The sequence below is a fragment of the Pleurodeles waltl genome, chromosome 6 (genome assembly GCF_031143425.1).
Source record: "Pleurodeles waltl isolate 20211129_DDA chromosome 6, aPleWal1.hap1.20221129, whole genome shotgun sequence".
NCBI lineage: Eukaryota > Metazoa > Chordata > Amphibia > Caudata > Salamandridae > Pleurodeles > Pleurodeles waltl.
Window position 1 is genome coordinate 330,450,524 of NC_090445.1, and position 20,941 is coordinate 330,471,464.

General features: G+C 45.4%; 1 protein-coding gene across 2 annotated transcripts in view; it reads left to right on the forward strand.

The window, feature by feature from the left end:
• The window catches only part of EFS (embryonal Fyn-associated substrate), a 76,465-nt gene that overhangs the window by 37,724 nt on the left and 17,800 nt on the right, over positions 1-20,941 (forward strand). For both annotated transcript variants that reach the window (XM_069238186.1, XM_069238187.1), the window contains exon 4: positions 15,604-16,749. In XM_069238186.1, coding sequence (XP_069094287.1) covers positions 15,604-16,749 — 1,146 coding nt within the window. The remainder of the gene's footprint in view (positions 1-15,603; positions 16,750-20,941) is intronic.

A 20,941-nucleotide genomic window follows, 5' to 3' on the forward strand; every position in this document is an offset into this window, starting at 1 on the left:
TAGATAAATTATCCATTCAGGCTTTACAGAGCTGAGATATATCTCTTTCTGCTCATTGATCAGGCACCAGAACTATCCCTTGAGTAACAATTCATGATTACCAAAGGGAAAGAGCCACAACCATTCACTTCTCCTCAAGTTTTTGAAAACATAAGCAGCATGGTGCCTGGTTCATAGTAGTTTCTGTGGACAATGCAGCACACCATGTAATGGATCCTTCAAGAAGCTGGCAACCAATGCAACTTGCAGCAAGCCTCAGAGAACTTGGGAAATTTACTGAAATTCATGACAAGTCGTGCTGCCAAGTCTAAACACATAGAAGCTTGTAAATATTGGACTCAGAAAGGCCAGTGCAGCAAGCATCGTCATAGTTTATTCTAGAGATCATAGTAGAAGTCACAACACAAGTTTTCAAGTAACACAGAACAGAAAGAAGGTTTTTCTTCAAGATCGTCATTTTGCTGTAACTGGATAGAACTGCAACAGCAGGGGTAAATTCCATCATTGTAATCTTGTCTGACTTCATTCACTGCAGCCATATGGGCAATCATGGTGCCTAAACTAGGCCTCAAACTCTTCCAGCTAGCATCTGGTGCTCTTCAAGATGCTTGGGAAGCTGGTGAGCCATAACTTCTCATCAATTTTGGTGACCACTGGCAAAAGAAAGATGAAAGCTTCTGCCTTGTGGTCCAAGTCTGACTTCTTCAAAAGGAGTTTGATGATTCCTTTTTTCTACCCACTAGTGATAGTGCCATATAAAAAAACGGTGTTAAGGATGAAGGTAAAAGCAGACATAACTGCAGGTAAAGATTTTAGAGTCCACTCTACATATATAATTTGGGATATTGGAGGCTACAAAGTTACAGCAGGTAGAACAAGCATTTGTAATGCAGTGGGTCTCGCAATTGCTGAGTTAGAGCTGTTAGTGCTGTAAATTCCTAACTGTACTTTTCTTCCCACTTAAATTGAAAAGTAAAACAGTTGACGAGCGAGCCGATTCAAAGCTCCATGGCTCCATTAGCATGAGCCCGAAGGAGAGACACAAAGAGAAAAAGAAGTTAGCTCGTACTTACAACAGGTCAAAACGCTTGCACGCTCAACCTAAAAATGGGCACATTAGGTGGGTTTAGCGACCCCAAACTGAGACTAGTAGATTGTAAGATATGTACATTTATGGGTACTCTCAAGCTAGAAGCACAAATACTGATTTTGTAGACAAAGGATATGGTTTCTGGTTATGTAGCACTAGGGTGATATTTGGTGCACACTTCCATAATGAAACTTTCATTCATTCATGCTACTATGGTGTAAGCTACTGAACTGGGGACATAGACGTCTCTTGAGTTCCTCGCCTTAGAATGAAGCCTAAAATGTGGAATTGGTGTTTAAAGCACCGATGACTGCATGTTTTGAATGTATGCCTTAGCATTTTATCCTGATAGATTTCTTCAGGTTTTTTCTGACTAAATCTGTGGGAAATTGCTAAATGCGGTAACTGGTGCACAACTCAGAGTTCTGATCTGTGTGCAAACATCCATTTGTGCATGCATCAGAATTTAAAACACAACTTTGAATCAGGATTTAGGTATTTATGTTTATAGAAAGCAGGGATTGTTTCTGCCATTACAGCCTCAAAGACCTGTAGGGGTTAAGTAAGATGCATTGTAGTTGTATTGGTACATTGCTTCTTACTCTTAATGAGGCACCATAGCTAATTTGCAGAAAGGTAGCCTGCTACTCAGAGTATCGTAGATAGATTAGTGTTTGTCGTGCGGTCTGTAAGAGGAGGTTTTTGGTCATGCATCGGGACCAGGGTCCTGCACACAAGTTTTGGTGCCATGTGTCCGTGTGAATTTAAAGAGAAAATAGGTGTGAGAGATTTTCAAGCATTCCATTCTCATTGATGGGTAGAAATATGTGAGCATGGTCTGGAGTATTTTTTAAGTGTGGATATGACAGAATCCACTGAAACGGAGTTATGAACGAGCACGTACCTGCACATGGCTATACGAGAGAAACATGAGGATGTATGCAGCTGCACAAGCCAGTGCCTGCTATCTGTGGGGTGGTCTCCGTGTATACTGTTCAAAGCACATGGCATACAGGCTACGAACGTTAACAGATGTAATGGGATCTACCCTTGCGTAATGCAAACTCTGGGATTCAGGCAGTTAAGAGTCCATCCAGTCAATGCCTACAGGCTTCACAGTACAGAAGGCCCTACATCTCCTACAATGCATTTTGCTTAATGCAACGGTTTTGCAGTGTGAATCTTTTTTTGGATTCGCCTGCTGTGAGTTATTCTCCCATCTAGTGGTTGGGTCCTGAATTCTCCAGTATTTTGTAGTCCTTTTGTTTTCTTTGTTTTTGGTTGCAAAGTCCTTCCTCTCGTTCTTGTTTTTTGTTGGTGGGTGTCGACAATGCCTCGATTTGGTGTCCCTTGTGACGCTGTTGTGCTTTCTCAGGAAGCTCCTACCTTTGTTCGGCATCTTCAGATTCTGTTTTTTCCGCTGTTGGGTCTAGTAGACTGCTGAAGGATTTCCAACACAGGGATGACGATTGTGATGAAAAAGTGAAGAAAAACACAGACTAAGTTACCGGATTCGTCTAATCCACTGACGCAGTCACCAAGGAGAAAGATTAAAGAAGGAAAGTTCAGCAAGTTGGGAAAACTTTGGAGAATGCCCGTTCGGTGGGGAGGGGGGGCAGGGGCTCTCTGAAGGGCCTAGATGGATAATACACCTTTTCAGTTTTGTAAGAACTGCCATCAAAAGCCTTCTCAGAATGATAGTCACCCTGTTTGCAACCTGTGTCTCCCTGTTGATCACCTGAGGGAGGACTGCAACGCTCATTTGCCATTCGCACCGAAGATGCTGAGGGTAAAGGAGAGACAGAGGAAAGCTTACCACAGCATGCAGAACAAGCAGGCATCACCATCTATGAGCGATCTTGACCTCTCGCGAAGAGAAGGACAGTGTTGCAGAGGAAGCTGGGGAAGAGATGTCAGACGCAGAGGTGAAGTTTGTCTGGGCTGAGCAGCCGAAGAAGAGGTAAGAGAACCTACGAGCACTACTACTTAAAAAAAAAAAAAAAAAAAAAAATCAGCAGAGTCGGAAAAAAAATGTGACTCCCAACCATGAAGGGGAGCCGCTGCTTTGAAACATGCACCGCCGGCAGGCATGCCCCGAGAGAAGAAGTCGCATAGATCCATCGAGGGGGAATCAAGTAGAGGAAAGACTCCAGAAAATCCCAAAACGTCAAAGGATGGATGGGATAAAGACGCTTCGTTGTTGAAAAGGAATGAGTCAAAACAGGGCCGCGGAAGCTCAACGACGGTTATATTGTTGAAAGAAGCTTCTGCAGACAAGATGAAGACTCCTGCTCTCGACCCCGAAGAACTGGTCGCCAAAATAGAAAAGCGGAAATGACTGGAGGTCAAAATGTCTGCACTCCTCCAGAAAAAGAAAGAGTTCGACAACCTCAGGGGTTTCAGAATTCCACCAAAGGCTTTGACGCTCCAGGACTTTAAAGACCAGGGAGTCAAAGACTTAAGGCCCCCGTCCCCTCTTAATCCTGACCCTCACGAAGAGGAGGAAGAACCTTTCTATGATGAAGAGAAAGAACAACTCATGGAAAGTTTGCAAGGTTCAGAAGCCGAGTACACAGGTCAAAGGCAGGAGGTAGAAACAGACTCCCCCGAGGAAGCAGTAGACGCCTACTCTTCGAGGCCTTCACCCCCGGATGATATAGGTATATACAACCAAGTCATCAAACAGGCTACAGATACATTTAGGGTTCAGCTGGAAGAAGAAAAAAAAAAACACAATCTTGCTTTCTCTTTGAGACCCTAATACCAACACAGGCAAGAAACACTTTTTTCCAATGATCCTTGGTGTTCTGGACCAGGAAAAAAGAGCCCTTCAGGAGCCTGCCACCTGCAGAGATTTAACCCCAAGGGCTGAGAAATATAAGAATTCCACTAAAGGTCCAGTGTAGGAAGCTGGCCTGGTGTGTGGTGGGTACCTAAGGTACTTACACCTTATACCAGGCCCAGGTATCCCCTAATAGTGAGGTGTTGGCAGTGTCTAGAAGCCAGGCTCTCTAGAGGTAGCTGTGGATGAGCAGTCAAGGCTTATCTAGGAGACCTGCAAAGCTCATGCACATCCACTGTAGTAACACAGCACTTCACACATGAAAGAAAACACTCAGTTGTTCAAAAACAACGGTACTGTATTTTTGGTCACACAATACCATAAAATACTAAAGAGGCAACCCTCCAAAAGGAGGTAAGTAATACACTAAATATATACACACTAGTAAACAGCAACAGGCATAGAAAAGGTTAGAAAACAGTGCAAATAGCAATAACTGATAGTTGACCCTAGGGGAAGCCCAAACAATATACTGAAAAAATTGAATGCAAACACAGGACGCCCACCTATGTAAGTGGAATGTGTAGAGGGGAGCTGGGAGTACTAGATAGCCCCAAGCGACCAGGAAAGCAGGAGTAAATCACTGGAATTTCCACAAACCACCCAAAAGGGAAGAATAGAAGACACCCAGACAAGGCTGCAAGAAACCAGCGGGGGATTCCTGGAGAGGAAGGCCTGTGGAGAGAGGGGAACAAGTCTAAGAGTCACAGTGGAGTCCAGGAGGAGTAGGAGCTACTACTCACCCAGCTGTGCCTGTGGGGATGAAGGTCAGGTCAGCACTGCAGCCCTGGAGCCAGAGAAGAGTTCCTGAGTGATGCAGAAGGTGTCCCACGCTGGAAGGAAGATTACAGATGGGTGTCGGTGAGGGATTCCACAAACAAGCCTTGGCAAAGGCAAATTCACAGTTAGTGGAAAAGTGGTGCTGCCGGGACCAGCAAGGCCCAGGAGGACTCAGCTCAGGAGGGGGAGTCAGAGGGGACCCTCAGCGTAGTTCTTGAGGTCCGTCTGGTTGGCAGAGGGTTTCTTTAGCAGGGGGTTGATCTCTGGGTGCTTCCAGTCTTCCGGGAAGATGGCGGACTCGATGGAGCAGTTGATGGTGGTGCCAGCTCTATTGAAGATGTGTTGAGGGCACGGGCTCCGGAGTGAATGCTCTTCATGATCATGAGGGTGTCATCAGAGGTGAGGGTGGTCCAGTTGGGCACGGTCTGCTTGGGCCTGGAGCCATGGGTGCAGTGGTTGTGGGTGGGGTCGGTGTGTTTTGGGTTGCAAACCTGTTATAGATCTCCTTGATCTTGCGGGGGAAGAAGGTGGCGAGGTTGTCGCAGAGGTTTTGAGAGGGGGGAATGTCTGCTGTCTCTGTGTTGAGTTTGGTGAATTCTTTGACTTCGGCGAAAAGTTCTTTGCTGTTGTGTGCGTTGGCATTGATGCGTTCCTGTATGGCTGCTTTCTTTGATGTTCTAATGAGGTGGTGGTGTGCGGTGACGGTGGTTTTGAAGGTTGCATGGTCTACCACGATCTTGCTTCTCCTCCATCTTTTCTTGAGTCGTCTGCAGGTGCGCTTGGACTCTTAAGGGCAGGGGAGAACTGGCTGGCTTTCTTGGAGGGCTGCTTGTCTGAGGATTTTCTGAGGGAAGCCAGTGTGTTGGCACAGTCTGAGATCCAGCGGTGAAGGTTGCGTGATAAGTTGTTGGCGTCCGTGGATGTCAGTGGTGGGGTTTTGCTGAGGGAGGTGGTGAGCTGGTCTTCGGTGACCTTGTTCCAGCTTCTGCGAGGATTGAGGTAGGCGTGGTGGCGTACAGTTGGTTTGGTGAAGGAAAAGTGGACGCAGTGGTCAATTACAATAACATCTGATGCCTCACATATGGGGTGGGGTGCACACACAAACTCTCTCAATGTCCGAGGACTTTGGAAGGCAGAGGAGGCAGTGCAGCACATCAACATCATAGAGTTGAAAACTGCGTTCCAAGCCTTAAAAGCATTTCCGAAGCAGTTATCAGGTCAGTCAGTGTTAATTCAAACAGACAACACCACAGCAGTGTTCCACATCAAAAAAACAAGGGCAAACTCAATCCCCACAGTTATCAAGATTAGCCCAGGAACTGTGGAACTGGGCCATACAAAGGAAGATATCTTTAACAGCAATACATCTGCTGGGGAGGACCAGGAGGAGGCGGACAAGCATCTTGTTTTACACAAATGGGAGTTGAATCAAAGTGCTCAACAGAATTTTTTAGAAATGGGCAACACCACATATCAACCTGCTTGCAACACCAGAGAACGCAAAATGCCAAAACTTTGCGTCCAGACAACCGCACTATCAGTCCCTGGGGAATGCCTTGTCGAGAACTTGGTCCGGGACATTTGCTTATGCTTTTCCACCAATACCACTCCTACAAAGGGTGATCAACAAATGCAAAAGGAGCAGGACGATGCTGATTTTAATTGCTCCCTCATGGGCAAGCCAAACATGATTTTTGGAACTAATCCAGTTTGGAAAGTGAAGGATTCAAAAGTTACCAGTACAATAAAATCTACTATCTATGGACAAGGGAAAAGTCCTACACTCACAACCAGAAATCTTAAGCTTAGCAGCTTGGCTCCTGAAGACCTAGAATTCGGACACCTAAAGTTATCTGAGAAGATAATGGCTATACTTGGAGCAGAAAGAAAGCCAACAACAAGAAAGTGCTATTTTTCAAAATTGAAACTATGGTGTCTTAAAAAGGGTTTGTTATGAAAGAACACTAAGGAATCAACCGTATTAACACACTTAATGCACCTAATAAATTGTAATCTGATCTGTAGTTCATTACGGGTACATCTAGCGGCAGTAGTAGATTACACAAGGGGTAGCTTAGGAAGAAGTTTCTTTATTGCATCAGTAATAAAACATCTTCTAGAAGGCACAAAAAGAATCGTACTGCCAAAGAAGGTACCAGCACCCACATGGAACCTTAACCTGGTATTAATGCAATTGATGAAAACACTGTTTGAACCAATACAAAAGATTTCACATAAGGTGCTCACTATAAGAACTGATTTTGTTAATGGCCATAACGTTGTTCCGGAAAGTGAGTGAAATACAGGCCCTCACAATCCAAGAGCCATATATGCAAATCATAAGAACAGAATTGTCATGAGGATAGACCCTCAATTTCTACCAAAGGTAGTGTCTCAATTTCACATGAACCAATGTATACAAATACAAAGTTTTTTCCAAAACCCAAAGGATCAACTGGAGAAAGCTTTACATACATTAGAAGGTAGAACAGCGATGATGTACTATATAGAGAGAGAACAAAATCATATAGGAAATCAAAACAATTTTGTCTCATTTGCAGGGAACATGGGAAAGACAGTTACTAAAGGTACAGTGGCTAGATGGATTTCAGAGCCAATACAAATATGACAGGCAAATGCAGGTGGAAGATTGGGGACAAAGCCCAAGGAACACTCAACAAGGAAGAAGGGAGCAATGATTGCCTTCTCGGCAAATACACTATTGCAAGAGATTTGTATAGCAGCTACGTGGACGTCCATGCACATGTTTACAAAGCACTACTGCATAGACATCCAAATAAGCATGGAAGCACAAGTGGGTCAGAACATTCTAAAACATTTATTTGCAATTTCGAGCCCATCTTCAATCTGTTCTCCACAAGGCAAACCTACTGCTACGTAATCTATGCACTGCATGTGAATCCAAAAAAGTTTCTTACCTGTAGATGTAGTTTTGCAGCTTGAAAGATTTTCTGGATTCACAAGCAGTGCATCAACTGGATCCACCCACCTCCTCCAAGAAAATGGGAGAAGGAGGAAAAAAGAATCTGAAGATGGCAAACAAAGGTGGGAGCTTCCAGAGGAAGCATGACAACGTCACAAGGGACACCAGATGGCCTCAAACAAAACAAGAAAGAGATGAAGGACTTTACAATCAAAAAAAACAAAGAACGACTACAAAATACACGAGAATTCCGGACCCAGCCACTATATGGCAGAATAATGCACAGCTTGTGAATCCATAAAATTCTTCAAGCTGCAAAACTACACCTACAGATTAAAAAAAACATTGTTACTGGGAGCAGGAAAGCAGACAGGCTTTAGCGGGTTGTGGCCTCAATTAGAATCATTCAGTGACGGAATATATAATTTTCTCTTTCATTTTCTCTTTTAATGTGCATAATGTTATGGATGGATTCAAAGCATTAGGAAAATAAACTAATGTTTGAGGCAGATATGCACTTTGGACATGTCAAGGGTTAGGAAAGTGCTATACAAATAACAATACAATATGACATCACTACATCTCTCTATTGCATGTGGTGAAGTACCCCTGCTGTGTACTTGTAGATATGGTGGGATCTGATAGCTGGATATTTCAACCCCCTTGATCTATCCTCAGGCACTTTATTGAAGTACCCCAGATCTGCTAACCAGATATTTCATCCATGTTGATCTATCCTCAAGCTCTTTAAGTAGCCCACAATGTCCTGATTACAGCTTGCACAGTACTGACAGGCTGTAAACTCCGTGCCAGTAATTTCCAGTACTGTGCGATAACTCTACCAATACTGTGCTAGTAAGCTTAGACCCCACAGATGGAGGAATCACACGGTGGACCAGGCAGTATTTTACATGGTATTCCCTTTTCTGTGGGGCTTAAAGCACACATTTACCACCTGCTTTGAGAAAGTGTTAAAATCGCAGGGTGAATGAAGGTGAGGGGGTGAAGAGTGGAGGAAGGAGTGTAGAATATTGGCTGGCAGAGAGGAGTGTGTAATGCGTCCATGCCATGTTTGAGCAGAGGTCGTGCAAGAGGTCCCGGTTACAATTTAGCCTTTTCCCACAGTGATTCTAACTGCTAGATTCTCTGGCGACCAAATTTAGTTTTTCCTGCACCCATTAATTCTGGGTGCAGCAACACTGAACCTCTCATCCCGAACCGAATTCCACAGCGGAATTCATCTTAGCAGTTCTCAGTTGGGGCCCTGTCTTTCATGAGCACCATGCAAGTGAGCTAATTAGGCAGAGAGATCGTGACATGAGGCACGAGACACAATGGAATAACCACAAAGTCGCCTCTACCTACAAATGGATTTTGGATTACCTCTGAGTTTTAAATGTGCGGGATCACTTGGATATATTTTAACAACCTTTTTTAAATTTTACAGTCGGTTTTCATACTTTTATTTATATAAAAACAATTGTTTCAGAATGGACCTTGGGCTGCCTCTGGCTGAAAGGAAAGGGAGAGTGTATCTGTTCTGTGAAACCAGGAAGAGGCAGACAGTGAAAAATGGAAAAAGCAATGTTGCCAGGGTGCATTCTACCTCAAAGGAATGTAAATGTGTGTAATTTGTTAGTCAACAAATATAAAGACTGCTTGGAGTTCAGTATATTTGTTTAATTGATGGAGTTATTTGAGGTCTGGTGGCTACTAAGATTCTTTTTTTTTTTTTGTAGTATTTGTAAGGGCGTTATTGGCTGAGTTCTGGGCTGTGTTCTTCTAATGGGATGTCATCAAAAGAGGTTTGCACTACCTACAGTTTGAGTGTGCATTATTAAATATATATATATTTGACTCTTCTTTTATCTTAAACACTAAGGGCCTGATTTAGTTTCTTGCTGACTTGTATTCTGTCACAAAAATGACCGATCTCCTATCCATCCTATCTATTAATAAACTGGGCGGGATATTCGTTATGTTTGTGATAGAGTACTTATCTGCCAGACTCTAATTAAGGTGCTTAACCTCGTAGCACATTCTGCGACAGCCTATCTGATACTGTGTGGAATACATTTTTAAATTAATTACATCATGACAGTGTTCTCTGTCACAGGCTGGGACCTTGTAGCACTATAAACACACGGCAATGTTCCTTATTGCACCAACCAGGATTCACTTCCGGCTGAAACCCTTCTAACCCAGTGGGCTTTTTGCACGTGATCCCAAATGTGTCCAGGAAAAATGACAACCTACCCCTGTTTAGGTTGTCACATACAGCCATAATCACTGTGCACTCCACCCCTTAATGACCCCGAGTACTAGTGCCACTGCCCTTGCTGCACTATTGATTGATCGCTACCCCCGTGTGGGCCCAACCTCCTGTCCCCTGCTTAGTGCAAGAGTGGAAACTACCGGGGTCCTGCCTGCCCACTTGAAGTTGCCGTAAAAGCCACTCTGCGCCCCGCCCTCTCCACGCCCTGGGCGTCGGTCATCGGTTGCCTTGGGCCTTGTAAGTACCGGAGCGGCGCCCATTAGGCGAGTCCATTAGTGAGCGGCGCCGCACGAGATCCTGCTGAACTGCTGCCCGGGTTCACCTCGGAGTGGGGATGAGATGGGTCTGTACTTCCGGCATGTCCCTGGACACCAGCGTACTTCTCCGGGCTCGGGGGCTCGTGAGCGCCTCCCAGTGATGACCGGGGTGATGCGCTGTCCGTGAGTTCACTGCAGGTCCGTGTCCCACTTCCTTCTCACCCGAAATAACCTCCTCAGCCGAGGAAGCGCAGTACGCAAGTCTGGACAACGTGCTGCTGTTGTCGCTGGGTGAGGCAGCCGGAGCTCGCCAGGCAGTGAAAGCAAGAGCCGCAGTGCCCACACCCTCCCCTTCCACAGGGAGCCCTGCTGGGGTTGCGAAAGTTTATTCACCCTTCCCTGCCATGTGTCTTGCCAGCTTGGTTTGTTTACTACACTATGCAAATAGTGCTGATCGGAGGCATGTAAGAGCTAGGGGGCGCCTTCAGTTTGCGTTGCCCTACGAAGGTCTGAAATGGCGAACTGATGGCGCGGCATGAGTGTATTGTGTTTATGTTGGTGATATTGTGTGCACAGGTGTGCGTGGAATGCCTTGTATTTGGTGTTGGCGCAGCCGAGTGTGGTGTTAATGATAAAGTATACTTTGTGTGCCTGTTTTATATGCCGCCAGCTGGTGCCAGATGGCCAGGACACCCGATTTCCTGTATCGACCTTTCATTTGATAGCCTATCGTGACCTTTGACTTCAAGTTTTGGTTCATTTCCACTGAACCAGTTACTCCATTAGTCCTAATCCCAGTGGTTTTGCCCAGGCCTGGAAAATGGCTCCCGGAGGGAAGGGCATCTCGATCGGCCCTGGCCTTGAAGTGTCGTTTGTTCAGTATAGCATGATGACCAGTGTCAGATTCTCGCATGCTTGGGGCGGCAAGCAAACGCGCAGCTTTGTTGGTGAATAGATCGACTATTTTCCTAGTTGTGTGGACGGGTGAGGCCCTGGTGAATAGGGAGGCCCGGGGATAGTGCAACAGATAGATGGGGACAATTTTCGTAACACATTGCGACCGCGGGCTAAATTGCTCTGTCTGTAATCTAGGGTACCACCGCTCACGAGAGACTAGGCTCTGCAGGACACGAGTCGGAGCTTGACTGTTATTTGAAAAAGAAGAGTTTTTATCATTTGAAGAACTGCGCATTGATTTCTGTATCCTTGAAGTCGGATGGTATGTCACGCGTTGATGGTACTCAGGGGAGTAATGTGTGGACATATCTGAACGTTTTTGGAGGCCGGTATGGTGGGTGATTTGATCCCACGCTCCCAAGCACTGGTGACAGTCCTTTCCCTTCTGGATCCCCAGAGTAGGCGGATGGTGTCTGTCAAACACTCCCCTGTTGCTTCATGGTTGATCAGGGGTGTAGGTGCTTTACTGAATTCCTGCCTTCAACCTAGCTCCAAAGTGGTATAGGCCGTTCCAGCTCTGCATAAGCTAGCCAGGAGCAGAGGTCACAGCCTTCTACACAGCCTAATTCTTCTGGGGTCAGTTGCATCTTATAATTTTTTATACCACCTGATGATGTGGGTCCACATATTCCCAAATAACTGCTAGCTAATGATGTGGTCCGGGCATTGTGTATATGCACCAACACTATATGCACACACTTATAGTGTGTGTAACAGTGATTCTGGGCTTCCAGCTGATTGTTTGTTGTAGAAAAGTACCCTCTTTTTGGCATGGTCACTCCCACTTTTTGCCTGTTATCAGTATGGTTTGACAGTGCTCACGGGGATCCTGCTAACCAGGACCCCAGTGACAGTGCTTTCTTGGACCACAAACACCCTACATTTGGCATACTGGTGCCCCCTTATAAGTCCCTGGTATATGGTACCCAGGGCATTGGGGCACCAGGGGTCCCCCATGGGCTGTAGCATGTATTATGCCACCGATAGGGAGCCCATGCAAAGTGTATCTGCAGGCGTGCCATTGCTGCCTGTGTGAAAGGGTGAGAGTGCACCCTTTTTTCTACAGGTCACTGTACCAGGTTACTGTTAAGACACCCCTATGGTAGGCCCTCCTAGCCCAGAAGGCAGAGTGCAGGTACCTGTGTGTGAGGGCACCCCTGCATGAGCAGAGGTGCCCCCAAAAACTCCAGCTCCATTTTCCTGTACTTCGTGAGTGTGGGGACGCCATTTTACGCGTGTACCGGACATAAATCAATACCTATGTCCAGCTACATAATGGTAACTCCGAACATAGGCATGTTTGGTATCAAACATGTTGGAATTATACCCCAAGGCTTTTGCAAGCATTGGTTGTATGTTTCCATGCACTCTGGGGGCTCCTTAGAGGACCCCCAGTATTGCCATTACAGCCTTCAGAGATTTTCCAGGCAGCCCCAGCTGCTGCCACCTCACAGACAGGTTTAAGCCATCCTGTTGCTTGAAAAGCTCGAGCCCAGGAAGGCAGAACAAAGGATTTCCTCTGGGAGAGGGAGGCAACACCTTATCCCTTTGGAAATAGGTTTTACATGGCTTGGAAGGGGTGGTCTCCACAGGCCCCTGGTATGCTTTGAAGGGCACATTTGGTGCCCTCTTTGCATAAACCAGTCTGCACTGGTTCAGGGACCTCCAGTCCCTGCTGTGGTGCAAAACTGGACAATGGATAGGGGAGTGACCACTCCCCTATCAATCCCCACATCACCACCCCAGGGGTGGTGCCCAGACCTCTTCCAGATGGCCCCTTGATTCTGCCATCTTGAATCCAAGGAGGGCAGAGGCCTCTGGGAGCATCTGAGTGGCCACATCAGGCAGGTGACGTCACAGCCCCCTCTTCATAGGTGGTCACCTAGCTAGGTGACCAGTCCCTCTTCCAGGGCTATTTAGGGTCTCCCTCTTGGGTGGGTCCTCAGATTCGATGTGCAAGACTCAAGCAGGAATCCTCTTGTTGGCATCTCCTCCAAGGGATCTTCAGGCTCCGTGTAGCCCCAGCCCCCTGCACTCTCCCCTGCATTGTACAGCCCTCTGGGTGCATCTACTGCGACGTGGGACCTCTCCTCAGGTGTGCTGCCAGGGCCTCTCTGCGACTCATGGGATCCTCGCCAGGGGGTCTTCTGTGGGGGCTGCCTCCTCTTCTTTGGACTCTCTGCACTGTTGAGGGTCACTGGGACCGCCCCGCCCCCAGTTTGAGTTCCTCTTGTACTGTGCTGGTCCCCGGCAGCTCCACTTTTCCTCCAACTGTGACATTTGCCTTTGCCAAGGCTTGTTTGTGTTTTTTTCCACACCACTGACTGACTGCAATCCTTCATCCGACGTGGGACGTCAACTACATCACCCAGGAACTCTTCATCTGCTCCATTGCAGCATTGCTGACCATCTTCGTGTTCTTGTCAAACTACTCCTGCATCCACAGACGGGCAGGAAAGTGGCTTCTGCCCCCAATGGACAGTCCAACTGGAGGTGGACTTGGTCCCCTTCTTTCTAGGTCTTCCTCTTCCAGGATCCACCTTTTAGTTTCTTGCAGTCATGTCTGGGTCTTGCTCTATCCTTCCCTGAAGTCCTTTGGATTGGTTTGTGTAGAACCAGTAACTTACCTCTTTTCTCCTGGTCGCTGAGGGGCACTCTAGTACTTACCTTAGGGGATTTCCTAGTACCTCCAGCTTTCCTCTATCGATTCCATTTCCTTGGATGGGGACCCAACCTTTGCTTTCTTTTAATTTTTTTTTTTTTTTTTTTTTTTTTTAGTATATGGTTTGGCCTCCCCCTATGCCTTCAGTATTGCCTATTGGTTTTCACTGTTTTCTATTGCTTTTTATACCTATTTCTGATTACTACTGTACATACATAGTGTGTTTACTTACCTCCTATTGGAGAATTGCCTATCTAGTATTCTAGGACTTGTGTCCCTAAAATAAAGTACCTTTATTTTTGTAACACTGTGTGGTTCTTTTATGTGCTGTGTGACTGCAGTGGTAATACATTAGCTTTGCATATCTCCTAGATGAGCCATGGCTTCTCATCCACAGCTACCTCTAGAGAGCCTGGCTTCTAGACACTGCATACACTTCACTAATAATGGGTTACCTGGACCTGGCATGAGGTGATAATACCATAGGTACTCACCATACACCAGGCCAGCTTCCTACATTGGTGGTAAAGCAGAACCATAACTCAGAGGAATTTTTAAGTCTGTGGTTGAGGAGGGGGTATAATTGTAAGTATGCTAATACTACACATTCAGCATATAATCACTACTATGATGTTCATTGTCCTCTTTATTTACACCTTACCCACTATTCCTGGTTGCAAGCACACACAAAAGCAGTACCTGCATTACCTACAGTGTTTTTTGGTGGGATCTGGAAGTAGTCTTTGTTTTACAGTTGCCTCCTGAGATCAGGGGTAGTGCCATATAATGGGTCCCATTTATGGGGTTGAGGCTTTAGTATAGATCACATCTCCTATTTCAGGGCTGAGTTCATGGTCCAGTGTGCTCTTTTTCTTCATTGCTGCTGTATGTATCTGTTTGGAGTGGTTCTTTGTTAGATTTTACTTTCTGGGGTGGTACTTTGAGGGCTTGAGCTTCTGGAGGAATACATTTATATCTATTTCTAGGTTAGTGCTTTGTTGTGGTTTGTCTCTGCATTTGTGCTCTCATAGCTCTTGTGGCATTGCATAGATCCCATATTGCAAGTGGTGATTTAAGGCCCTCTTCTAATGAAGCCCTTGAGTTGGTCAGTTCCAGTGCTATATTATCAGTATCCACCTCAGGGACTTTTTTGAGCTCCACCTCTGTGTTCTGCGCCCCAGTTATAATTTGGGGAGATGCAATGTTTGCAATTATAGCTGCTATAGGTTTCTTCTGATTCTGCTTGGCAAAGGAAGATGAGAGACCTGGGAGCAGGCATTCTAAGGGAGACTTTGTGGTTCCCTGCAGCGCGTGGAGGTGTGGGGCACTTGAGTAGAAGAGACCAGAATAAAAAGAGGTGGGGGGTGCTGTGGAGAGATGCTCGTCAAACCACAGCTGTAAATTGGCACCACACAGCGAGGGACATGATCAGCAAGTTCTGGTTTTCAGCCAGCAAAGTTTAGCACTCAGAGATGTATCCGTTTGCTTTTCCCATTATAAATACGGGCCTACAACCTGTTCTTGTTATTTATACAGCACACAGTCTAACACAGGCTGGTGTATGATTACGTTTGTGGAGATAAGTCCAAGCCAATTTAGTTTAGTTATTTAAATAACCAGGCTGGCTGAATAACATCTGACAAGGTCATAGCCAGGTAATGGTGCAAGGGACTTGTTGCTGTGCAGTGGTATTTGAACAGACTGAACATGGTGAATTGGTGGCCCTCGGATTGTTGCAGTGGTATGGTATATTTAAAGTCTCATCTGTTGCTTTGTTATCTTCTCTCCACCTGCAGGTTTATGACCACCCCCAGCCTCTCCGAGAATCCTTGAAAGCACCACAGTCACCTGGTGAGGTCTACGATACCCCAACTTCCTTTGGCAAGAAGGTAGCACGGGTGGCTCCACAGCCTGTGCCCACAAGCTGTGCCGAGCCTGAGCAGATCCCAGAGGATATCTATGATGTGCCACCAGCCTTCCAGAAGATGACGGAGGAAGTTCTGGAAGAGGAAGATGAGGAAGATGTCTATTCTGCTCCATCCAACCTGAAGAGGGCCTCAGCCCTGTTGAACCTGTACGAGGTCCCTGAAGAGATTCTTTGTGCTGAGGCAGACAACTTGGTCTATGATGTGCCAGCTCTAGCTATGGAAGAGCCATGTTCTCCCCCTACTGCCCTCCACCGTCTATCCATTTCTAGTGCTGGCAGCAGCCGCTCTAAGTCATCTGTAGAGTCTGGCTCAGGCAAGGATGCACCGCTTGTTATCAAGGAGCCAGTGGTCGATGTTGTATCGGCACTCGAGACACTATCACGACTGCACCAGTGCCTGCAGGGTCTCTTGGCAGGCTTTGGTGGTATGCACCCACCAGAGATGCCAGACACAGAGCCGCTGCGTGAGGCCCTGAAGGACTTCATAGGTTTTGCACAGGTGGCAGTTATGGGATCCACGCAGGCCTCAGACCCCACTTTACACCAACGGCTGGCTAGGCACCTAGAGCTGCTGGAGGAAGCCCTGCGGAATCTTCCACGTGGTGGTGTTGGTGTACCAGAGGCATCTGGAGGGCGCCGCACTAAGAGCATTAAGACGCCAGTGAAGGGAAGCGAAACAAGCTCTCTTCAGCCATCCTTGCTTTGTCAGATTTCAGAGAGCAGTGCAAGTGTGGCTGGGCTGGTCCAGGCTAATGCCAACCTGCTCTTCCAGAGGCCACGACTGCCATCCAATGAGAGCCTTTCACGCCGGCCGCTGCCTGCCCTGCCCACTCAGCTCAGTGCGGAGCGCCTTGGGACTGAGACCGCCTCACCAGCCTTTGTACGCAAAGGAAGCATCCAGGATCGTCCGCTGCCACCTCCGCCACCAGTCTTCATATCTGGGAAAACAGAGCTAGGACCAAATGAGTATGAGGGCATCAAACTAACTGAGGAGTATGACTACGTTCATCTCAAGGTGGGTGTACTACTGACAGCACTACACTTTCCCCAAGTGTCAGCACTCATACAGCATCTCCACAGCCAGTACTTCTGTAACACCCCTTTTTTTGCAGCATCATCCTACAGTATAGTCACATGCTATGCATTACTCCTCCAGGTAGTGGTTGGGTGTGAATGGATTTTGGAAATTATTTTAGTTTGGGTGTCAACCACAGAGGGTGCCAGTACCTCTTGGTTATGTTGGCCGTGAGCCCACAGTGCTCTTGTGTGTGACTACCATCTTTAGATTCTTTTTTTTTTCTATCAGTGGTTTCAGAAGTTGTCACAGGAACTAATTACTTCCATTGAGGACGACAGCCCTTTTTATAACGTAATATGAGGTTCTTCATCAACTTTGACAATCGAGAAAGAATAACTGCGTCGGTTATCAGCATAAGTGATCGCATTAGAATTCAACTCTCTTCGACCACAGTAGGCCCAAGTTGCAGAGAACTTTTATAATAGGATGTTTTGTTTCCTCCTTTTTCAGGATCTTTCACTAGTAAGAGTGCTCCATTTATGTTTTGCCGGGGTTATCTTTGAAAGTTTGTGTTTAATGACGTGCATGATGTATGTAACTCATGCATTTTTAATTCCACGTGAAGACAAGACTGAATGGTTTGTTTATTTTTTCAAGTTCAGGCCAAAGGAACAACATAGCTATCGCTACACTGTGACATAAAGCTCAGATTCCAGTAACTTTTGTATTTGGAGCAGTACTTGTTTTATTTGGGTTTAGATATGATGAGAAGGGGTCAGAGTCGAATCGGGGCAAAGAAAACATACTGAGAACATTTACCCCCAAAACAACATTCTATAATCCATTGCTCGAACTTAAATTGAGCCCTTGGCCAAGTCCAAAAGGACATTTTGTCAGTGTGAGAAAGATCAAGGTACTCATTGCTCAGAGAAACAAGTCTTCAGAACCGAAAAAACTTGGACCCAAGGGTAAAAAACAAAACAAAAAACCCTCCCACATTGAGAACATATCGGATGTAAAAAGGTATATTCGTGGTAGACAAGAAGAAATAAATGTTTTGTCTTTCAATACAGTCACATTGCCTTCCAGATAAAAGTCAGAAGATGCTGGGAAGAGGTAATGCAAGGGTTGTAATTCAACTTGGACTTCGTCGTCTTTTCAAGTCGATCAGACCCAGTGGGCACTCATTAGGCAACACTGTAAAACTAGGCTCTCACTGCGATATTTAACTGCCACAAACACGTTTGGCATTGAAAATAAATCTCCTGACGTCAAAAGAGTTTCAAAGGAAGAAAACCTCCTTCATAGAGAAAAAAGATTAGATATTGCATTGGAGATTCCAGAACACACCGGGCCTTTATCAAATGGCACAAATAACACACAAGCAAGGAGGAGACCTGAGATGAGGATGGACAGTAAGTTCATGCAGATGGGGAAAATTCGAGGAAGCACAATTACGGGAACACATAGGAGATTCATCGCAATTGAAGATAGAAACTTATCTTACTAGAGTATGCCTCTGATGATATACCGGAAAGTACAAATGAAGGACACTGATTTTTGCACAACAGAAAAAACGTTACCTGCCTATTCTTTCAAGCGTTGCACACCACAACGGAGAGGTTCTTCATAAACTCAGCTACCGGAAAGGCATTGGTCTTTTTTTAGTCTTATTCCTTGATTGGAGGGGGCTCAAAATCTCGGTGGAACCTCAGGGCCTCCTTCAGACAAAGCAAACACAGGTAAAATCATGGAAAGGACAGTAGCTACTCAGACGTATACTTGAGGGCAAAACAAAATCTAGCACATACCCGAAGTCCTTGTTGGAGACTGTAGATAGTGCAAGCAGATAATGGACCACAGTGACTGCGGTCCAAGACATGCTTGGCTCAGGGTGAAGAGCTTTTAAGCCATAAGTGCCGACAAATACTATTATTTCACTAAATGGAGCAGTTGTTTGAGGAAGAATTGAGAATTGTTGGAATAAAGAACACGAAACCAGAGGAGAAATGAGCCATTGCAGGCAAAAAACCCAAAGAAGGTTCCAATAAAGGCAACCTTATGTTCTACAACCGAGCAACCCTAGGCAGCACAGGAGTCCCGTTATAGTTAAAAAGCCACACAGCAAAGATAGTCATAGTCATTTTGAAGTGGAGGAAGATGGGTTCGACCACTTCTACAAAATAAATTGATCATACATCCCCCACACCACAGAACACCAGTGGGCAGAAGACTGAGATTTTATCCGGAAATGTGACCCTAGGTCATAGAGGTAGCGTGACGGCATAGAATTCCTACACCTGCCACCCCTTCTGAAAGAAAATACATTGAGTATGTCAGCGAATGTCCTACAGCTGTAGAAGAAATTCAGAGTCTGCTAACACAGGAAGACAAACTAGGAGTACCTAAATAATATATATATATATATATGTGTGTTCATTATTGCTTCTCATGCCATAAATAACCTAAAGGCCAATATTGAACGTACAGTTCTTGAACTCTTAAGTCAAGATGCAAAAGTTCAGAATGACAACAGTGCAAGAAGTGACAATGTTTGGAAAAAAAAGGACGCCCTTGCACCATTAGACCTCAGATATGTCTATTGTCACATACCAATGCATCTGAAACATTGAATCTATTTAAGGGAAGAAGACAGAAATTCTTATTAAGGCAAAGTCCTCCCTCTAGGCACAGTATTTCCCCTAATAGCATTTATATAATGTCGACTGGTGTTGGCAGAGCATATCTGGTCCACAGTAAGTACGTTTAAATCTCTATCTAGCAGGCTGGCTCTTAAAGAGGAACTTCTTTCAGCAACGCAAGAACAGTCTCAATGTAGTGATCTTACTGCAACATTTTCACGCAAGACTTTCTTCAGAAAGGAAATAGTTTCTGCCAAAGTGATACTAGTGTGAATGGGAAAAAAAAAAAAGAATTCTGCCATTTCATAAACTGATTGTCCTATATCGGATGTCACAGTCTCTGAAAGCAAGAACAGTGGTGAAATTGTTGTGGATGATTGGTCGTCTACTTAGGTAGTACTACATGCTTGCTGACAAATGAGACCACTACGCGAATGGTTAATCAGTCATTGCCCCTAGAGACATTCAGCTGTAAGAATATAGTGGTTATCAGCTACGAAGCACAAAAGCACGAAGGATGCATCTAGTAGAACACAATCAAGTGGAGAACATTCAGATCACCAGCCCCAAACTCTAACATTGATAAAAATGCTTCACATTCACAGGTGGGGTGTGCACCTATCAAAATTCCAAACTCTGGACCAGTGGACTGTATGGCTGGAAAGGGTGTTTTCAAAACACAAATGTGTTTCACAGCTTCATATGGAAGCCTTTCCATTTAAATAAGCATTTGCAATGCAGTGGGTCTCGCGTTTGCTTGAGTTAGAGCTATTACCGTGGTAAATTCCTAACTGGACTTTTCTGCCACATAAATTGAAAATAAAAAGTAAAACAGTTGTCATACGCAAGCCCCACTTCAAATTCTTTGCTATAACTTACTGGAACGAGATAATGCCTGCAACTTTATATCAGCTGGGTCGGTGCTCTTTTAAAACTACTGATGCCAAGGCTGAATAGAGTGTCTTGGCAATCTGCTGCCACTCAGCGGACAGTAAAATCATGAGGCCTGCTAGAGCCTGGCTGAGTTATTGGCTCCCTGCTTGAATGTCTAGAAGGAATCGCAGCTGGGATGAAAGGTAAACCGGAGAGGGGCCATCACAAGCTGTAACAGGAGGAAGCGTGATGTAGTGTGATAGCCAACAAAAATGTTCACTTGATGAAATGGCCTGGAAGGGAACTCGGCACACAAACGAGGGACATTTCACAAAATGCACCAATAAAATGAAACATTTAAAACAAACAAAACAAGGAATAAATAGCAAGAGTGGATGTTTAAAAAAAGGGGTAAATGGTACAAATACTAATAGGCAACACTATTTGAGTGATTTACATCTACAAACAAGGAGGGACAACGTCTACCCTCTGACAAACCTAGCACAGTAGATGTAGCATTATTCAATTCACAAATAACATTTCTTGGGTAACATAGCAACTAACAGGAAAATTAAATGTACAGGCGGACCCATTAAAATATATCATGAATGGCAATTAGATGAGTCCATCGTAGAAGAGATCTTTTCAGTATGGGGCGCATTTACTATAGATTT